Below are 21,918 nucleotides of genomic sequence, written 5' to 3' on the forward strand. Positions count from 1 at the left end.
TGGTATGGCAGGAATCTGCACTGGACTTTCATTCATGCTAGCAGAGAATTTACTTAGCAAGGGACATTTCCATTCAGCCTGAGAAGTACTTAAAAAGCATCTAGTGGTCAAACATCTGCTGCTGCAAGTAAAATTTCTAACTACTGAGAACACACACACACCTTCTCTGGCTCCTGAAATCATCCTCAAAATGCTGTCATGGTAAATATAGATTAATAGTTTATCTTTAAAATACTCACCTGGGCTTAGTTCTTCACTGCCATTGGCACAAGTGCAAGGAAGTCGTAACTCAGTAATATCTGAGAACACTTCCATACGTATGGAAATACATATGACAGACGGTCAGCATTCATGCTCGTTTTGGATTCACTGTGCTTAAAGTGCTGCTGTCCTGAAGTAAATTTTTTAAATCTATCTGCTTTGCTCTGTTGCATGTAACCATAGAAGCAGCAGAAAATAAAAATCAACCCTTTCTTGAGAACAAGGAAGTGACCAGAGAGGGTTTAAAAGAGTGAACAACAAAGCCTTTTGTCTCAAAATACTTCTGCTTTGTCTCCTGACTCACCAGAGCATCTGCTCCAAACTAATAGTTTTTCTAAAAATGCAAATGGAAAGGAAAATTTATTTAACTTTTAGATTCTGACATTATTTTAATTAGTTAAATTTTAATTTGCTAACCAAAATAAAATCTACAGCAACCAGACGCAATTACAGTACAATTCACACTGAGCTGTGATTGACTGTGCTGCCAGTAAACAAACCAACTAGCTTAATGGACCAGTTGCAATTAGATTAACAAAGTTTGCTGGAGCCCAACTCATGAGCTGCAATAAACCACTAAGGAAGTAAATGGCAATTCTGGGCCAACTGGTTGCAATTTATTGCTGTCAAGGAGGCTGATGGAAGAAATGCCAATTTACAGGGACTGGGTCAGACAGCAGCCTATGCATAATTACCCATCAATGTAATTCACGTTGAAGTCCAGGGTCTCATATCTTCCAGCAATTGTCTTCCCATATATCTCTATTAAATTTCCTGTTTAAAAGGAAATGGAAATTGAAGGGAGTCTTTTAAAAGCGGAGAATTTCTTTGCAGACTTTGTGAGTGGAACAAAAGAAATTCTTGATCTTTACAAATTTTACAGAGAGGTGCCTAATTGGCTGCACTGATGGCTACTCTCAGCTCCTATGGTATAGTTCAAAGTGACTTTGCAATTAATTCTCTTTTGCCAAAACACATGACTTTGTTTCCCACATTCTTGATTTTTTAGCAGATTTCTAGTATGGTACTTGAAGACATTTTCCCCAACTCTTTCTTAACTATACACGACATTCTAACTATATTCCACTGTAGAACCTCATGAGGCAACAAAAACAACATCATTTTACACTAGGTAGGGTCACGGTCTAAAGAAGGACCTCAGCATATGTGTGTCCAGCTGAATCATTCCCAATATTCCCTTGACATATTGAGTGACAGCTTGCTTCAGTTGCCAGCATAGAGGTGTCTTAAATAGTTTGAGGCACCCTGTCCTTCCCCTGTGACTCCAGAAGAGAATGAGTCTTGGTTCTGTGTCCTATTTACCTGCTCCATGCAGGTCCTTCCTGCTCCAGGACATCTCAAATAGCACTAGACACTTAATGTTTCTCTCATGTTCTTCACTGACTACACTGGGAGGCCAAACGCCTAGCTAAACCATAGAAACCACCTAAAACGAGGTGTGAGAATCTGGAGCTGAACTGCACCTGAAAGTAATTGGAAATTATGGACTTAGGTTTAGGAGCATCTATGTGATCTAGTCATCCAGGTGCCTCTCTGCACTCTTGAGAGACCAAAATGTTTTGATTAATCTTGACTTTGGAAATCAGAATTTCAATTTTCTCTAAAGAAGCCTGAAAATACAAACAGAATAGAAATGGGGGGGGAGTCTTCCATATGCCAGTTAACTGTTCAGACCAAAAAACCAGTGACTATCTTCTCATGTAACTTTAAACCTTGATCTAAAGCCCCATTAACCAAAAGTCTGTATGGCATTACAATATCACCTGAGAGCTAATTCTTCTTCAAAATATTACTAAATAAATAGGGTCAGATGATTCCAGAGTTGAGAATGATTAGGCCTATCTGTCTACTGAACCACACCTCTCTAGTCAGGCAGAGTTGTGCTGCAGAAGCCAAGTACCAAATAGCCCGGTCACTGTGCATTACCCACTTCTCCAGCACCCAGTGCTGCAGACTCTCTCCTCTTGTGCAAACACATTTTCCTGTTCAGCATGAGCTTGGCCATTAAGTTCTGGAGGTGCCCGTTTTAATCCCCAGCATGACACATCCCTCATAAGGGGAAAGACAGTATGGAACATCAAATAATAATTAAAGTGGGCTCCAGCTTAAAGAAACGTCCCGTACCTGGGATGCCAGATGGCGGACTAATTTGGTAAACCACAGGTGTCTGCGCAGCAGAGAACTGCAAACAGAAATTTGTAGTTAAGTGGCAGCCATTTTCGCAGCAATCCAACAAGATCTGAATACGCATTGCTCACAACACAGTTGGCAAACTCATTTCGGAGACTCACACTTCAGATCTGATCTTTGAAGCAGAGTCCTGCTCTGAAAAAGGAGTAAGTACAAATATCCTCTTCTTGCCCCACCTGCACGCAGAATATGGTTTACTGCTATTTTTATGTCCTCTTTTGTGCCTAAATTTTCTATCCTGGCTTAAGTAAATTTCAAAATATATGGTTTAACACACTAGTTGATACCTCCATTCTATCTTGCTTTATGGCACCATTTTTCTTCCCAGTATTATATTCTTTAAAACTTTCTGCATCACAGAAGTGAAATACTTCAGCTAGCCTTTAGCAAGCTTCTTGGGTACCCTAAAGCAGCGTAACAAAGAAAAGGCTTGCGTTGACCCATCTTAATGCAGTATAATACATCAGAGGTGTCTTTAGGAAAACGCTACTTTGGCCTCTGAGGGAACAGCAAGGAAATATTGGAAGCCTGCTACAGGTACTATTTTTGACTTAGAGTCCAAGAAGGAGCAGAGAGATTGTGCTTTGAACCAAGCCTCTTGGAAGATGGGGAACACACATGGACCCTTTCCAAGTGGAGGAAGGCCATCATCTGCCTCCCAAAGCAGCTGAGACACATGGATACTTGACCCAGCCCATGCTTTGGTTGCATTTTCAACCAAAAGACAGCCCTTTTGCCCCTTTTCTCCAGTTAACTCTAAAATTTGTCCTACTTTAACCAAAATTACTCTGGAAATTTTTTTGCCTAGGCTGACATCAATCCTATTCAAATGGCACTCTGTGTGGGAACACTGCTTATCAGTGGAGTAGTCAGAGGTACACGTGGACACATGCTGTTAACTCACAGAGAAACAATATTTTCTTTAAATATCCCTGTCCCTCTCTGGAAGATAGCAAACGAAACAGGACAAATAAATGGATGGCTTCAGCAGCTAAAAAATGCCTTATGTCCAAATTGAGCATCTGGATCCCAGGACTAAAGGAAATAAAAAGGCAGAGGAAACCCTTTGGAAGAGTTTAAAAAATTCCTGCTGTGTATAAAGAGTTACCTCCAGCACACTAAGTATTATCGAGCGCTGGGTCTGCTGTATATCATCTTCTAACATGCTGATGTAGCTGAGACAGTGTGGTGTCAGTGGGAACATACCTGGACAGGCAATGAAAAAGAATTGGATATCTTGGGAAAGCCAGAACGACACTTACAAAAAGTGAAGATGGGCTCTTGGACTACAGCTATATTAGCAAATAAAAGAACTTGGAACCTGCTACCTAGAATCATAGAACCATTTAGGTGGAAAAGACCTTTAAGATCATCAAGTCCAACCATATTTGGCCCAGGAAACAGCATGGCTCATAGCCATGAAGGGAAACTCTCTCCCTACACCAAAGAGCCTGACCCACATGGTCTAGTGGAAGCAGACTTGCCAGTACCCAAAATGGAAAAAACTGCACGAAGGAGCAGCAGCTAGGTGATCCCAGACAGTGCTGGAGGCCACATCCTGACCCTGCCCTGCTAATTAATACAGGCACAGCCTTGCATTTTTTAGGGAGAGCTTGGCAAAACCACTTCAGTTCTTTATTCCTCAGATATCTGCTCTGGAAAATAAGAGTAATGTCATCGTCTTTCCCCAGTGCAGCATTTGGCACTCTGGAAATTAAAATAATTATGTGAAAAACAAGGGTCAGATCCATCAAGGTATTTAGGGGTCTTGGGCTTAAGGATGTATGAAAGTACCCGCCTTGTTCAGATTTTGTAAAATCCATTTTTCTCTCTGCTTTCTTAGGAGCTACAAATACCTCCATAAATCTAGCCTGCAGTACTGCTAGCTGGCTAAGTCCTGTTTCCATCTAAGTCATTAGCTGTTCAATTTCATTAACCTTGCAGAAAAAGTGTATTTCCCATGTGTTCCCATTCGCCAAATCACCCATTTCTCAGATCCTTCTCTTCCCCACCTTCTTTGGGAGCCCTCTTCTGTCCTCACAAAATAAAAAGAATAAAAAACTCGTTCGCTGAATCAAATCAAAGACACCATTGCATATGTTGGGGTTTTTTCCAGGATTTCCTTGAAACCCATTCCCTTTCAAAGCTCAGTGTTTTCCTTCCCTCCTCCTCATGGTCTTGTCAAAAAGGAATGAGTAGCCACAAACTCTGTCCCGTGACGGCCACTTCCGAGAAGAAAAGGCAACATCACGCCATACCCTGCGCTGGAGCTGATGTGACGAAAGGAGCCAAAACCAGCATGAAAACCAGGGCCACTAGCTGACACAAGTCTTCCGAGCTGTTCAGACTTGTTGCTGCCTGCAGCAGACTTTTTCAATCTAACGTGGAGGCAAAATTAATTTTTAATACGCATAGCTCCCAGGTCCCAGTCCCAAAACAAAGAGACACATTGTGTTTTATTTAGCTTGGAATGTGCCTCATTAACAGAATCCCCTGGTGATTTTTCATCAACTCTCTAAGCTAGCTGAACCACCCAATGATTTTTCGGCTTTAATGTGCAATTTACTGAAAACACTGGGCTTTCTTGCTCGGTACTCAAAGTTAGCACAGAGGTGGGACATGACTTCTGAACACACCAGGCCTCATCCTGAAGCACACAGCCGTGGCTAAGGATTCTGCTCTGCAAAAGATACTGACACCATCATCATTAACTGGTTTAATACCACCATATCCCACAACCTCCTGAGACAATGTGCTTTGACATTGAGAGCCACAGGGAAAATGCAGTTGGGGTGAGGGGGTAGCAAGCTCTCCAAATAATTGAGCAACAGATGTGGAATCACAACCGAGGTCTGAGCTTTCCAAATCTTGCTCATCTTAGGTGTTGGAGAGCTGTCTTACACCTGAAGACATGTACTTTCCTGGAACCAGCTGAGCCCGTGGCCATTTTTACCTGATGAGTACATGGATGCACCCAGTTTTAATGGACAGAAGGAGTATCCTAACTTCCTATCCTGACATGAAGACATACAGTATATGAGACATATTTCAACATATTCCCTGTGATACTATGTCTGAAGTTTGATTCCTTTCAATACCTTGAATTCTTTATCATCATTTCTTGCTTGGAAGTTACCTTGAAAGTATAGTTTTCTTTCTCCACCTCAGTCAGGTTGTTAATCACGTGTCCTTTAAAGATCACCTCCACATAGTACAAACCCTCCTGGGGTGAAGACCTAGGTGGAAGAAAATATGTTATATTATATTATATTATTTTTATACAGATGGGGTTATTTTTTAGGAAGGGTCAGGTCCTTTGCAGGGTCTCCATTCTTAGCAGGTCCACTGAAGCTCCAATGAAGCAAAGCAAATCTACACTGTGAACCCCACTTTACACGTACGAACCCAAACTCTAAAACTACAATTTAAAAGAAATGTGAGGACACAGCAAAAAACTGCAGTTAAGTGCAGAAGGTGATAGCACTACATCAGAACTCTATCCAAATTGTATATTAATGCAAAACACAGACGTGCTCATTAGACATGCTCAGACAATAATTGTTATTCATTAGTACTAAAATAACCCAGGGCTGCCTGGATCTACAGGGCATCTTGATCCTCGTTTGTAAATTAATGCTGCATCCTTAATGTACACAGTTTCTCAGCACAGCATTCAGCAGAATTAACTCCCAGCCAAATAATAGCAGCAAGAGATGGAGGAGCCCTATTAGGGTCACCCTTACAGCCTCTTGAGACATCCCTAGTCTTCCAGTCAAACAATCTTCTTTGAAGTTATGACAGGATGGAAAACAGGGACTTTAGATGGCCCACCTAGTGCTTAAAACCATATTTGTTTCCAACCCTGCTCATAACCTCTCTCTATGATCTTGGACAGGACACCAAAAGCTGGTAAAATCCCCACACAGATTTTCTTGGGAGTTCTGCATCTAAGAACTAGACACCTACAGCCCACTGAGGATCCAAGTCTAGCCCCTCTAAGAACCCTCACTAACTCTCACACTAGCTAGCTTTACTGCTTCGTTAGGTTGAAGCAAGGATAAACGAAACACAGCTTAGGAGGTGCACATGTGTAGTTCTAGTAGCAGCCGCAGGAATTCCTTAAACTCACAAACTGCCTGTACAAACGCTGAAAGAAAATGAGGATTCTGCCAGGCAAATGGCAAGGTCTCACCCAGCTACAGTCATGGATCATACCTTGTTCTGCATCTTACAGTGGGCAGGTCATAGTAGAGAGGAGAGACATCACATGGCAACCTGGGCAGGTCTGGATTCACGAGGGACACCTCCAGCTGGGATGCACTGGCTGAAGAGACACGTTCTAGCTGCTGGGATGTTGAGTCTAAGCAATCAAAGTCAATCAGAAGAGCTCTATGAGGACAGGATCACTCACATTCAGCCACACATGACACATTTTCGAATGTGCAACCCAACTTCTCTTTAGGAGCAATTATCAGAGCCCTTAATCAGGCTTTTTTTGAATCACGTTTGTGTAACTTCATACTGTTGCAGTTTAACCCCAGCCAGCAACTAAGCACTACACAGCAGGTCACTCCCCACCCAGTGGGATGCAGGAGAAAGTCAGAAGGGTAAAAGTGAGAAAACTCACGGGTTAAGAAAAGGACAGTTTAATCATTAAAAAGAAATAATAATTATTATTATTTTACAACAACTTGCAAGGAGAAGAGAAAAAATAATTGAGTGGAAAATAAAACCCAAGAAAGACAAGTGATGTAACTGAAAACACTTGTTTACCACCAGCGGACCAATGCCCAGTCAGTCCCGGAGCACTGGCCCCACCCTGCAAACCTCCCCCCCAGTTTTATCACTGAGCATGACAATCACATGGTGTGGAATATCCCTTTGGTCAGGTGGGGGCAGCTGTCCCAGCTGTGTCCCCTCTCAACTTTTTGTGCACCCCCAGCCTACTTTCTGGCGGGATGGCGTGAGGAGCAGAAAAGACCTTGACCCTGCGTAAGCACTGCTCAGCAGTAACTGAAACATCTGTGTGCTGTCAACACTGTTTTCAGCGCAAATCCAAAACACAGCACCATGCAATGAAGAAATTTAACTCTATCCCAGCCAAAACCATTACACATAAGACCAAGTCCATCCCACCATGCAACTCCACGGCTTTTTTTTGCCTTTAATACAGTATTTGGTCTCTCCCACATGTATTCTACTGCAGAGATTGAATCGCCTTAGCCATCTACACAGAAAAAGCCATATGCCCATAGACACTTAAAGCACCTGCCAAATCAGTACCATTTGACATGGTCTTTGCAGTTGCTGGTGTCTTGTAGAACGTTTTTCTGACAGGACCTCAAGTTGGCCTGTGCTGTAAGGTGGATCTGCTTAGCGCATTTCTTTAGAGTGAGCTTTCTAAAGGATGACTTATGTTCAGAAAGTCAAGATTTATCTGAACATAAACTGCCATGCTTAACTTTTGCAGCATAATCAAACACAACTAGAAATGAAGAAGGTTTACAACAACTCTCTGTTTGCTTATGATCTTCACAGGTTGTTCCCAGCCCACAGGCTTGCTTTAAATTACATTTAGTGGTGTCTCAATTTACAGTGAAGAGCAAATTTCCTCCAGGGCCCAGGAAGGTTTTTTTCCCTTGTCCCAAGGCCTGGCTGTCTGCTTCCACCCACCAAAAAAAAAAAAAAAAAAAAAAAAAAAAAAGAGATTTTGCTTGAACTGTGAGTTCCCAGCTGTGACTGTCTCTGTCTGCCTCACAGTGCAAAAACATCTCCCTTGAAGACTTCAGCTTCCTTTCTTCCCTCCACTTCATCATCTCTATGGGAATGCACAATATTCAGACAAATAAGACTGATTACATTCATCACAGTTATAAACGAACTTCAGCAGCTAAACTGAACATACAGCTGGCTCAGAAACCAACTCTTTTCCCAATGAATCGATATTCAGCACTGCCGAAAAATCAGGCCTAGCTTTGTACAGCTGTTTTGGGGCCCAAATGAGCGTGACATATCAATTTCTGAGATTTTTTTACTCAGCTCTCATGCATATCATTAGTGTTTTTAAAGCTCCAGCATCACAGGACCTATGAACAGAGCAAATTTTCAGCTTTTCTTCAAAAAAAAAAGGATGTCAGGGAAGAAATTTTAGCCCTACAGCTGCAAAAATAAGGTAAAAATCTGACTTCTCTTGCTTAGAAAAACCTTAAAAACAAGTAACCATCATCAACAGCTTATGAAGAAATAATTTCAAGCCAGTTTCATGTTATGGGTGCCACAGCCCATGGTTCTGTTGCTTTGGGTTTGTTGCTCCAACCACAAATCTCAGAATGGAGCTGATTCTCTGTTACTTTGTCACATGCTTCATAAGAGTGTAAAACTCACCATCCAGAGTAATAGTAATCCACGTTCCTCCAGCGACACTGCCCTCTCGGGGCTTAATGAGCAATCCCGTGGCTGCCACTGCAAAAACAACCCAGCTACATCAGGCTGAAGTGTAATGCAGATGTCTAATATATCTCATTCAGGATGAGACCTAGTGGTCTGACAGCAGTCCTCCTGTGATCCCACCCTTCATGTCATTTCTCCTTCTCAGGCATCCAAATTACTCATATTGCTCATCATTTTTCCCCCAACTGTCCCCCCCACGTAATAGTCCTGCTTTCCCTCATAGGGGTTTTGATGTCTTCAGGACTTGGTGAACCAAGCTACAGTCTGAGCCACCTGTCCTCCTCAAGAATTAAAATAAAGACAATAAACCTCATGTTTATTTCTCCAACTCTCAAAGAAATATGTTTGCTGACTTCTGTACACCCTCCTAAACTTAGGGCTGCCCACAAAACGTATCCTTTTCTTGCTCCAAGACAACCTGTCCAGCTCTTTCTTGACAAAATCCTTAGGAAAGAAACACAGGCCTGGAAAGGAACTCTTGCTTCATGAAATTGGGTCACCTGTAACTTGCTATACAATACCTCTCATAAAGGCATCAAATTCTTAAGATAATTTAGGATTTATTTTGGGAACTCTCATCCTCTGAAGCTAATAGAGATGAACCAGTGGCTAGCTTCTTTTTTTGTACCCAAATATCAGAATTGTACAGTGATAACCAGTTTCTTGTTTAGCATTTCAGAAGTTTTCCAGCTTCTTAGCTGCACGTGAATGCAATCTCACCAAACACCAGTATTGATCACTGAAGCCAAATATTGGGCATACTTTCATCATGAACCGATAATATCAACATGCAACAGCGATAGGACTCTATCATCAAATGAATGAAAACCAGTAGGCATGAGATGGACCCAGGCAGAACAGGGAAAATTAACAATGAATCCAGAAATCTCCACTGGCTATGGAAATAATGCCATGAAAAGCCACTGATAAGGGTGGACAATGTCCAGTATGCTGCAGTCAATATCATGTAACGTTCAACAGCTTTTAGACAGAGCAAGAAGGGATGGACTCAAGCCACATCAGGGTAGGTTTAGGCTTGACATTAGGAAAATTTTTTTCACTGAAAGGGTTGTCAGACATTGGAATAGGCTGCCCAGGGAGGTGGTTGAGTCACCATCCCTGGAAGTATTTAAAGGTCATTTAGATGTGGTGCTTGGAGATACGGTTTAGGGGTGTACTTGGTAGAGTAGGGTTGATGGTTGGACTGGATGATCTCAAAGGTCTTTTCCAACCTGAATGCTTCCATGTTTCTACGTCTCTCACTCACAGTCTGTATCCAACCCAGCAACACTGGATTTTGCTGGTCTTGTATGAGCAATGGGTTCAAGACACCACCCCTGTATCACCCACCTGCAAAGATTATCAGCTCAGCACTCAGAAAAGAGGGTCTCCAAAGGTTCATCGTGGACTTCAGATGGGGATTTTACAAAAGGCTGTATCCAGGATCAAGCCCTTAGCACCTTCCCTGTAACTTTGAAACAAACTCCATAAATATTCTTTCTTCACATCGCAGACCTGTGGGAGCGATGGTCTGTGTTACAGCAGACAGGATGGACTGTAATGTGGAATCACAGAGAAAAGACTGATTCACCTCTCACACAGTATAAAGGATCAATATGTCACAAACCATACTCTTTTTCCTCCCACCCAAGAGATCTACATAGAACATACGCCCCTCCAAGCAGATGACTTTCCAGTAGAGCTCAGAATGAACTTTCCCCCACTTGACTATGTAACTAAACTCTCTAGCCTTCCACAGCTAGCTCCAAAATAGGAATGGCCCATGCTGGCTCCTGCACATGTGCTTAGGTATTGCTCGGAAGAGCACTGGTAGACTCGATCACAGCAGTGCTGGGAATAGTTCTAAGAAGGTAAACAGTTGAGTCCCTGTAGCCTGGGAAGTCCCTTGGTCTCAAGTCCACACCAGGAACTGTTCCAACATTTAAAAATGTAGATCATCAACCTTACTGCTCTCACCCTGGGTTTTGTACTAGCAATGAAATAACCATGGGTCAATTAATTTAGCCACATTTTAAGTGAGCAAGTACATCAAATTCTCACCAGTGAGCACAGACACTGGGAGACCCTTACCCACAACAGCCCTTGGTTGTTAAACTTAGCTCAGGCTACAAAAACCCCAGGCATAAAGATAAAATCAAAAGATAAGAAGACAATTTAAGATTTTGGATTGGATTTATGGTAGGATCTAAAGGAAAAAATCACAATCATGAATGTATGAGGCGCTGTATAATCAGTAATTCCCAAAGGGAGAATCTGTGTCCCCTGCATAGAAGAATAAAATGATGCAGAGACAGTCTTTCACAGTCCTACTCCACCAGTCAGTTCATGAAAAAAGAACGGACCTCCTCTCTCTTAACACCCAGTTCCTCTACAGAATGATAGTACCAAGAGCTCATGTGTTCTTCCATGTCTTGGTCTTGCTCCGTACACTACATACACTGGACTGATTCAAGTCCTCTTCTACATTGCTGAATCAGGGAGAAAGCCTAAATGTCTGTCCATAGCACTAAAATTGTCTGCTTTACTGGCTTCTGCAACTGTAAGACCCATCAAAATGAAGCCAATTGAGGTAACAGCTGCATTAAAGAAAACAACACTGTTTAAAGAAAAAAAAAAAAAGGGGGCTTATTCTTTGTTTACTAGTGCTACAGTTGTTCAGAATACCTGATGCTTTAAGCCATTTTGAAAAGGACTGACATGTGGAGAAATTATCTGTGGTCTCTAAGCACAAAGTGCTCTTGAACACTGATTAGAAGATGTGGTCAGCCTGTGTCCAAGGGTGCTGGATATTGCTGGGGCATTGCACATTCCTTATCTACAGTGGAGGGAAGGGAACTTGCTTCTCTGCTCTTGTTTCTTTCTGTCAGCCCTTTGCCAGATAATGCAGTAAGGAGTTTCAAGGCAGTTGGTGAATGTTTGTAGAAGAAGCCTTCTCCAAGCACTTAGGGACACTGAATACTGATCTGGTAACTGAGATATTATAACAGCAATCTCTGACCTGAGGGGAAAGTGAGGAATGAATGGAGAACAGAAATAACTGCTCAGGACTGGGCAGCAAAGCATTTGGTGATAATGGCAGAAGACGACAAAATTCAGCACAAAGCCACGTCCGCATTTGTTGCACAACCCAATAACAGCAGATCCATAGAGCAAATCAACTGATGCTGAAGACCCAGCATCCACCCTACAAGCATTTAGGGGTGTTACAACACTGGTCCCAAGGACTGAACATCCATTAATGGCTGGATTGTTGTCTGGTGCATATCTTTGAATTTACCCAGAAGGATTGACATCTGCTCACTGAGACAGTTCTGTGGTGTGGAAAAAAAAAAAAAGATCACCTTATCTGGAGATGAGAAGACTTGCTTCAAAAGTGTACTCCTGGTCTAAAAGGGGCACTGAAGGAGATACTGTGCAGCATTTGAAGCACCTCTTCCTCCCTTAGGAGTGAGGACTTTTTTGCAAGATTAGAGTGGAATGCAATGCCACCATAGAGGGTGTTCAAGAAACCAAATCTGCTGGTTGGTACTGTAGGAAAGGCAAACCTTATAGCAAAACTGATTGTTTTTCACATACTTGCTCCCCTATTGCTATTACCATAAACATGGTTTTAGGATCATCCAAATACTATACATTATGGTCACAAATTCTCAAACTAAAAGGCTCCTCCGAGCTTCTGGGTGAGAGCAGAGACACACAGGGCTGCACAGAGGAAGAAGTGTGGCTGAGCACCCTGGAAAAGATGCAACAGAAGAGTAACATTTTTAGAAGTATGGGTTGGGCAGAAGCTTTTGTTACCCCATGACTATGGCAAATATGCTCTCCCCATAAAGCCAACCTCTAAGCTTCTATTGCCTATTGTACCACAAGACCTACTGTAACTACTCTCCCTATATTTCTTGCACATTTTGACGTAACTGCAATTTGTAGGGTACAGAGTCCAGAGCCCTGATGCATGAGAACCTTGCATTTCAAAGCAGGTGCATAAAAGGGTCATTTAGATTTACTTTTATTATTCTTATTAGCACTTTTTCAGGTATTACTTACCTTATTCAATTTTTTGTTCTTCCATTCCTCTGAAGAGCAAAGTGCAGAGGCTCCAGTACCAGCATGACTGCTCCATCCCTTTAATGCCAGCTCTACTGCAATTTTCAGTCTGAGGTTGTGTTAGGCACTCAGTTCAGTCCCTGTGGGGGTAACTGAGTCACAGTGTGCTGAAACCCACCGGACTAGTTTTTCAAAAGGCTCAATGCCTGTCACAGACAGCTCAGCACCGTCCATTGGGCATGCTTAATTATTAACCTAAGCTACTTGCTGGTATTAACTATTTTGTTCCAACTCTTTAATGACCATAAGGGTGTAACTTGGAATTGTTCTTCCATGACTCGGTCCTCCAACAGGACAATGAATCCATTTTATCTTCTTTTTTCCCCCACAACATGACAGAAAAACTGATGGAATGGTTCTTAACGTCCTGATATCCAACCTGAGAGTGACTTTCACAGCAAGTGGATGTCAAGCTTTCCTCATATACTCATAATTTTTCCGTGGCATTCCCAACCATGTCTGCATTTGGCAGGAATCCTTCCCAAAGGCTGTTCAGACCCCTTAAGACATCTCAGGTTCCTACACCCCTGCAGGTCCTTACACAGTCAGCGGTGGAAAAGAGTGCAGTGTCCTTACACAGTGTTGTCATTGACCCCATGGAGAACCACATGCCTCCACTGGCTGCAGGGAAGACCTAGCTCAGCCTACATCAGGTGCTGAATGTTTGCGTGAACATGACCCCTACTCCCATCTCTGCATTCATCTGTTCAAAGCCCAAATGATTTTTGAGGAAGGCACCAGAAACATGATGAGTTGCTAAGCCGCTGCACTGGTACTGGGTGCCTTCATGGAAGTTTCCACTGAAATTCAGAGGAAGCTCTCAAGACACTACAGCATAACTACAGTTTAATGAGTTACCATGCACCACAGCAGTATGAATGCATACCCTTACCTCATCCCCAAAGGGAGGTGAAACAGACTTGTTTGTTCTTCCTCAGCCTCAATTCAGAGGCATAGTGGCACAACATCATGGGCAATCAGCCTTCAGGGAAGTTCTGGTGCTCTGCCCAGCTGTGGAACCAGTTGTGTTTGGTCTATTCTTAGGCCAAGCCTCAATGTCTCAGCTGCATATAGCCAATGATTACAGGAATCCAATGAAAGTTAACCCTATCCTGCTCAGTAGCATACACTCAGTTTACTTATTAGCTGGAAATACACTGAAAACATGGTCAGAAGAAAGAGCAAACTTGAATTAATTCTCAAAAAAAAAAAAAATATTGCCAAAGAAAAGCCAGTTGACAGGTGGTAACTTGAATGCAGCAGACAGAACCAGATGCTGGTAACAGGGTCCAGTGACAGCCTTAAATAAGGACATGGATGAGATCCAGGGAGCTCCCTCAGGAGAAAGAGGAGGCAGGGCTGGATGCTCAACTGCAACATAAGCCCATGATCCAGCTGGAAGGGAGGACTAGAGATGGGATTGAAGACCAGTACTCCTACAGCCTAACTCAGGGAGGGACTTCAGCCCCAAACCTGAGGTTAAATAGGGCTCCTGATCCCTGGGCAGGGTGTTGTTGGGGGTCAAGGTGAAGCTGATCAGGGCCGTTAAGGTTTATTGCTGCCCTCAGGGCCCTGACATTTCTGTTCCTGACATACTCAGTCACTCAAACTCTCTAGATCATAGCAAGTAAAAAAACAAGTTATCACCTCTGTCATTCTGTAGAGCATTTTGTGATCTAGTCCTAAGGAAATGTTTTATATACAAAACTCTCAACAAAATGGCCTAGGTTTGCAGATCCAAAGGATTCGACTGGGACAAGGAGTTTATTTGCAAAAAGTCACAGATGAGGTAAGACACTGCACAGGGAACCATCCCTCTGAAAGAGCTGAAAATTCAAAAAGAAAGAGGAAAGCTGGTGAAGAACATTTCCTTAATAGAAAGAAACACAGGCCTGTAATTCAGGAGAGGAATGGTCGAGTCAGACAGGAGTGTTGTTATATGAAGTGTAAATACTCTCCCACTACAAGCTGATGACCATGCTTAGGTGTGATTACCCACCAAAGAGGAAAGCAGTACAGTTTGATCAACAAGTGCATGTTTGTGTGCAAATAATTTTTTCTCCTGCTGAAGGAAAGTTCTGCTCAAAAGAATCTGGTTTTGTTTGTTTGCAGTTACTCATTTGGAGATTGCACATTTTAGGCTTATGGGTAGAAATAGCCTTACGGACAGGTTCAGCACTGGGAATCAGAAACATTCCTGCATTGCAACCAGAAAGGACACAGAGAAAAGCAGGAGGTGTGAGCAGTAGCTATTTGTCACTAGGTGGAAGTATGGAGCTGTTGAAGACCTGTCTACCCCTTGAAACACAACTGAAGGCCGGCCAAGCTGTCACTGCTCTGACTGACACAGGTCCAGGACTGGGTTCTGTTAACCCCCTGCACTTGAGGGAAAGGCCACGATCAGGGGACACAGCACAGGAAAAGGTGATGTGGGCCCTATCCTCAGCTCTTTCCCTCACTAATGCACAATTTGGTAGGAACAGCTTCATCTTCAAGTCACATGCTTGTAAAAAGGAGATGGCAATGCTCTGCCTGTGAGGTCTTTTGCACGGCAGGTGCTCTCAAACGGTAGCAGTATGGGAGACACTTAAGTTTCCCCAGGACTTGCAGCATTTCTGGGATGGAAGAGCCTTGCAGGAGACAAGCGAGGGCTTCTCATGCGCTCCCTCAGCCATCGCACAGCGGCCACCTCGCGAGAGGAATGCGGCAGTTGTTGAACACCACATGGCATCTCCCAGCTGAACAGCTGAGTGGGGGATAATGTGGGATAAGACAAGTTTTAGCAATTTTGTTTGCAACCACTCAGGGTATCCGCTCCTCCCTCCCAGCCCTGCTGATGAGTGCACTGCCCTAAGTCAAGGGCACCAGACTTTCCTGCCCGCTCCTCACCAAAGTCAGACATCGTCACAAGGCAACTCACAATTCCTCCATCCACACTTGTAAATAGCAATATCAAATTAGCAATAAAATTAGCAATTAGCAATAAAATTAAATTAGCCATAGCAATAGAGGAAAGTAAGCCTAGTGGGGCCCACGCTTGGACCAGCAACATCATGTTCCTCTTTGACATGGCTGTTGATAAGCAGCCTCCCCTCCAACGCGAGGTGTGCCATGCTGAACACATAGTGGGGAAAAACATCATGAAAATGCTTGAACTTAGGGACTCAGTGCAGACATGGATCTTGGAGAAAGGTCTGTGCTTTCCAGCTTGGCATTGTCAGTAGTTAATGTCCTCTTCCAACTCTTACCTATCGCATTAGTCATCTCCCCAAACAACCTGCAAAACATCTGTGCTCGAGAGGAGATGGGTTATCCATTCACACCATCAGCCTCCTGCCGAAATAAGACCAGGACTTCTGCAAATACTGAGGATCTGGAGCAAAGCTCCCAAGCTTGGAAAGTCTCTGAAGATGATTTCAGCACTGCCCACAGGCTGACCTGTGCCTCAGACTTTGTGGCTACAACTCCCGTGTGGATACATGTGTGAAATAACAAGATCAAGGGCGTGGGCATTGCATCTCCATGGATCACAAATAGCGAACATGATCCCGTGCATGGTTTTGACCCAGACCAGCTCACATTAACCCAAAGAATTCCCAGGCATGGTTCAGGAGTCAGCACGGCCAGCGCCTGCTCCCAGTGAGCAGTATGGGATGCAGTGGCTGAGGTTTTGAGGCTGGTTTTGAATTTAATAGTAGGGGTGTGGTTGCAGAAGCAGGAAAGGGGCCCTGCAAGGTTGGCTTGCTAGTAGACATGTAGCCTGGAAGATTTTACAGGCTAGCATGTACACAAGGGCAGCCCCTGCACTGGCCATGCCGATCTGTGCAGAGCTTTTACAGCTGCTCTTCCTTTCTATTAATACTTCACCTTTTGTGTATTGACACAAACTTCCTGGCAACCAAGGTCACAAGAGAAGGTGTTAAGAAGTTGGACTGATTAATAATAAATCCTCTGGTTTGCTATCTTTTTTCCTGAGAGGCTCGTTAGACATCAGCAGGCAGGGTGATGAGCTGGGATTTCCAAGGGAACCTAGGGGATTTGGAAAACCCTCTCTGATTGAATTTCCCCTCTCTAAATCGCAGCCTTCCTCCTGGCTCTCAGCATCCAGCTGGGTGAAGCTACCCATGGGAAGGTGAGTTGAGACAGTGCAGTGATCCCTAAGCAGGGATCTGGCGTCTGTCAACCATGCTGAAAGTGTCCCCCGGGGCTCTGCAGGGGTTGGGTTTCTTTAGTTATAATCAGGATCTAATGGTCTCCATAGACCAGGTAAGTACCTCTCACTGCTATCAAGTCCCACCATGGAGGGTGGAGTGCACCTACTGCCTCCCCACTTTCCACAGCCCTGAGCATGCTTCAAACGGGACCAGCATCGCAGCCTTAAATGTCTGCCCTCGCCAGGCAACTGTGTTTGGTCCTGGGTTTGCTGGAACAGGCTGAGCTGTCCACTGTGGCGAGAACCATGCTCTTTCCATCACAGTCCTAGACACAGCAGTAGGGCTGAGATAATTTGCCTTGAGATTTTAGGTGCATCTTGTATTGCGAAATAACTCATAGGATAGTCCCATGTTTCCTTCCTGTGTCAATCAGAAGTCAAAGATCACTTATGTCTCGATGCTCACAGGTAAGACAAGAACAATGAGCCGGGGACGTGCAGAGGGATTGCAGAAGCAGTGTCTGATTCCGTGATGTTTATTCCCTCATTAAACGCGTAGCACAGAAATCCGAGTATGAGAAAGCACATACAGCTAGTTTATGAACATTTCCCAAGCCAGGAGAAGAAAGAAGCCCCTGGTAGGTCAGGAATGGCACTCAGATCTCCTTATGTTTACTCACATGTTTTAAGCACCAGTCCATAATCATAGAATCATAGAATTGTTCAGACTGAAAAAGGCCTTCATCAAGTCCAACCATTATCCTGGCACTGCCAAGTCCACCACTAAACCATGTCCCTAAGCACCACATCTACACATCTTTTAAATACCTCCAGGGGTGTTGACTCAATCGCTTCCCTGGGCAGCCTGTTCCAGTGCATGACAAGCCTTTCGGTGAAGAAATTCTTCCTCATGTCCAATCTAAACATCCCCTGGTGCAAGTTGAGGCCATCTCCTCTCGTTCTATCGCATGTTGCTTGGGAAGACACCGACACCCACCTCGCTCCAACCTCCTTTCAGGCAGCTGTAGAGAGCAATAAGGTCTCCCCTCGGCCTCCTCTTCTCCAGGCTGAACACCCCCAGCTCCCTCAGCTGCTTCTCACCAGACCTGTTCTCCAGACCCTTCCCCAGCTTCACTGCCCTTCTCTGGACACAGCTGAGCTTCTCCGTTGCTTGCTACGATTTACACAGGATGGGATTGTGAAGGCAGAGAATGTTGACATGAATACTGCATGAGTTGAAGATAATGAGACTTTTACAAAAGAGGACTGAAAGTCAACTAAGAAGATGGAAAGAAATTAGTAACCTTTCTGTTTATTGGGCAGCTCTAATACTTTCAACTTCCCCTTTATTCCTGCTCTTTTTCACTTAAAAAAAAAAAATGCATTTTATTTCCTAAAAATCTTACCCAGCATTTCTTTTTTTTTTTTTTTTTTTTTTTTTTTTTTTTTTTTTTCAGATTTTAAAACATTTTATTACAACTACATTTGCAGCCCATAACTGAGCTGCCTGCCTTGCCTGGTTCATTTTTCTAGCCAATATGAAATAGGCGTAACTCTTTCCTTTGAGAGCAAAAATGTTGGTGATTCCAGGATCCTTTCTGCACTTCTTTACAGGGTCACTTTTCAGCATGAAAAAAACTCTGTTGAAGTTGTTTCCATAGCTACCCTTGCTGCATTTTAAACAGGCGATGAACTTCTTTAAATACTAAATTTATTGCCAGTGCAGCTGCTTTAATGACAGGTTTGAAGCTTCTTTGGTTTCAAGGTTGAGGCTGTTGCGGCTCGCATCCCCTGTGGCCACACGGGTCGCAGAGGGGATGCGAGTCACCCGGCTGCCTGCCCGTGGCAGATGCTGGAGCCTGGGGATGCACAAGGCAACTGGGTAAGGAGAAACCAGCACCTTGCAGGGGATTTGCCTGCTGCAGCTTTGGTCTTCTCGCCGGCCTGTAGAGGATGCTCCCCTGCTCCTGTGGGATTTGTCAAGCACATGGGATGGCCACAGGGAAAATAAAGGTCAAGGTTGGCTCCCAGACCCATCATGGTATACAAATCCTCCTAAACGAAAAATAGAGCCACAAGGGAAAAAACGCAACTTCAAATAAAGTTCTAGCTGCATCTGTACCAGGGAAAACATCCCGCTTTGAGGTCTTCCCAGAGATGTTCCTCTGCTGGCATGCTCACAGACACCATCTCATTCACGCTTTCCATCAAGCAGGGGCTCTGTTTCAGTGCCATGCACCCTCACTCCTTCAGTCTCTGTGTTACAGAGCTTTTTGCCATGCTAACTCAAGCATCGAGAAAGGCTACAGCTCCATTGTGCTGGGTGCCCTGTAACCACACAATGCCAGATATCGTCTAGCCTAAAAATGCTTTCAAGTTAAATAGGAGCAAAGAAACACAGCCCCAAAGGACTGTGGGAAAAGATGACAGCTACAGACTGCAAACTGTGATGACAACCCCACAAGAGAACAGCACAGGTTGGACCACAGACCCCAGAGAGAGCTTTGCCAGTTAAAATCCAGAGGGGTCGCTTTGATGGAAGAAATCTCCCAGGGAAGTCCAGGCAGGCACTACTGCAGGCTGAAGCCATGGCATTTGCTTAAATAAACAGCTGGTAGCGGATTTGGTTTCCGAATCAGACTGCAACCCAGCACCTACTGAGCTTCATCCATCATTAGTCCTTCATTAGGAAACTTGTTCTTGGCCTGTTCTCCAGCCCTCAGAGGAGTGACGTGTGTCCAGCAGTGGTTTTCATTCTGCCCATCCCCACCCTTGTGGCAAGGCAAATGCCCACTTGTTTCTCATTTTAATACAAAATTCTTTCTGTTTGATGAATTTTCATTTTAAAGGCTGCCACTGCCCCATCCCCTCCGTCCCTGCCACCCATGTCTAAGCAGGGGGAACAGGTGGGACAGCTGACCCTGGTGAATGAAAGGAGAGCACAGTTTCGCTCCCTTCACCCCTTTCTCACAGCCTGCCACTGCTGTCAGTGATCCCCAAGCCCCCATGGACTGGGGATTTGTGTGTATTAGTCACATGAAAGAAAAGAGCCTGCAGCAGGCTGCTCCTGGGCTTTACTTCATCTCCAGGCAAGGGTATGGCTTGCCACTGTATTCCTCAGGGCTGGAATCAAGTGACATTTCTTTTTTTATTATTTGTACAAATTGGCTTCTATGTTTGCCCCCAGTTGTGCAGGGAAATGTGTAAAGCCAGCCACTTACTAGAAAATGAGATCTTTTTCTGCCGTCAAACCGTTGGGACAGGATTTGGTCTCATCCATTCACGTTCTGCGAAGCTCTACAGCCTGTCATCACACAGCAGGTTCAAGAAGAACATTAATGGTCCCTCTCAGTCCTAAATCTATTAATCCTATAATGTCACACACAGCAAGCTCCCAGAAGGATCCCCACTAAGGTGGTCTCACGTTTACATACTGGCCAGTGAACCATGTCTCAGGGATATTGTTCTTCTCTCGGGAATAAAAACCATAAACTCGTGGAAGTCACACAGGTGAACAAACCTGTTACACCACAGGAAAGCAGTGCAGGTACCTTAATAACTTTAAGTCTGCTTTCTTTTGCCAAGGTCAAAGAATAGGTTTCACCATAGGCTTGATTAACCTTGGTTTTTATGGACACACTAATTGCCTGCCTTAATACCAGCAGGTAGAAGCAGTATTTCCACCACTCTCAGCAGTCTCTGGTTGCTGAAAGCCACAGAGCCCCTACATTAGCTCAACAACACCAGCTACACTGTGAGCAAAGTTTTATGCTCCATCTAGCAAGAGCAAAGCCTTTTTCTCCAGTATTCAGGTGCTTGCACACATGAGGTCTGCTTAAGTATCAGCTTGTCCATTCCCACAAGTGTCTTCAGGCAGAAACACAGGTCCCTGAAAACAGAGGGAAGGATTCAATCCCACCAGGCTGGGACAATAACACAACTATATGGATGAGGAGCTAAAGAAAAAAAAAAAAACACCTTTGTTGGCACAAGTGTCATGACCATTGGTACAACTACAGCACAGATGTGGTAACTGCATATTGCTTTTCTCTTAAATGAAGGTGTCAGTGATGTTTCAGGGTTCAGTTCGGACCCCCTGATGGGTTGGTCATTGACCAGCACACCTGCTAGTATTGGTGCTGTGAATCTTAATTTGTTTTCCCACTCAAAACAACTTCCTTCACATTTCCTTCTGGTTTTCTCCTTATGTTCATGGGGTCTTCATAAACAGCCTGAATCCAGCAATAAACCATTTTCTATCCAGCCTTAAAAAAATACCTCTTTTAAACCACAGCAAGATTTTTTCCCCCAGCTTTTCAATACTGTCAGAGATCTGAATAACTGATTATTCACACAGTTCTTAATCAAGATATCCTCATGCCTGCTGCTGCAGAGACCTATCAACCCGACAAAGAAGCCAAAATTAGAAAAAGAAAGGAAAAAAGCACACAGGCGGGATGAGGAAGGAAGCCTTGATCACAGCCTGCTTGCCTAAGTGCATTCATTAATGCTTTCATTTAGAAGTTTTGCATGGGTTAAAATGCAAATTGAATGAATATTCAACCCCCGAAAGCAAGACAATCCCCTTGTTTTGGGGGAGGGGGGCTCATTCAGTCCAGTCAGATGCTTTTCAGACAGTCATGTCTTGCGTTTTCCAGCACTGTACGTGCGTGTACTGGGGGGGGGGGGGGGGAGGGCCATGAAAAAATAAAAGT

At 43.9% G+C, this 21,918-nt stretch overlaps 1 protein-coding gene across 1 annotated transcript in view; it reads right to left on the reverse strand.

Moving 5' to 3' along the window:
- The window catches only part of PKHD1 (PKHD1 ciliary IPT domain containing fibrocystin/polyductin), a 265,896-nt gene extending 255,572 nt beyond the window's left edge, over positions 1-10,324 (reverse strand). The window contains exons 1-6 of the mRNA XM_086461672.1: positions 10,273-10,324; positions 8,857-8,934; positions 6,688-6,832; positions 5,609-5,708; positions 2,407-2,464; positions 957-1,035 (exon numbers count right to left, since the gene is read on the reverse strand). Of these exons, the coding sequence (XP_086317798.1) occupies positions 957-1,035; positions 2,407-2,464; positions 5,609-5,708; positions 6,688-6,832; positions 8,857-8,934; positions 10,273-10,324 (512 nt within the window). The remainder of the gene's footprint in view (positions 1-956; positions 1,036-2,406; positions 2,465-5,608; positions 5,709-6,687; positions 6,833-8,856; positions 8,935-10,272) is intronic.
- Positions 10,325-21,918: the final 11,594 nt, after the last annotated feature.

Source organism: Leptosomus discolor, chromosome 2 (assembly GCF_034619465.1).
Source record: "Leptosomus discolor isolate bLepDis1 chromosome 2, bLepDis1.hap2, whole genome shotgun sequence".
In the NCBI taxonomy this organism is placed as follows: domain Eukaryota; kingdom Metazoa; phylum Chordata; class Aves; order Leptosomiformes; family Leptosomidae; genus Leptosomus; species Leptosomus discolor.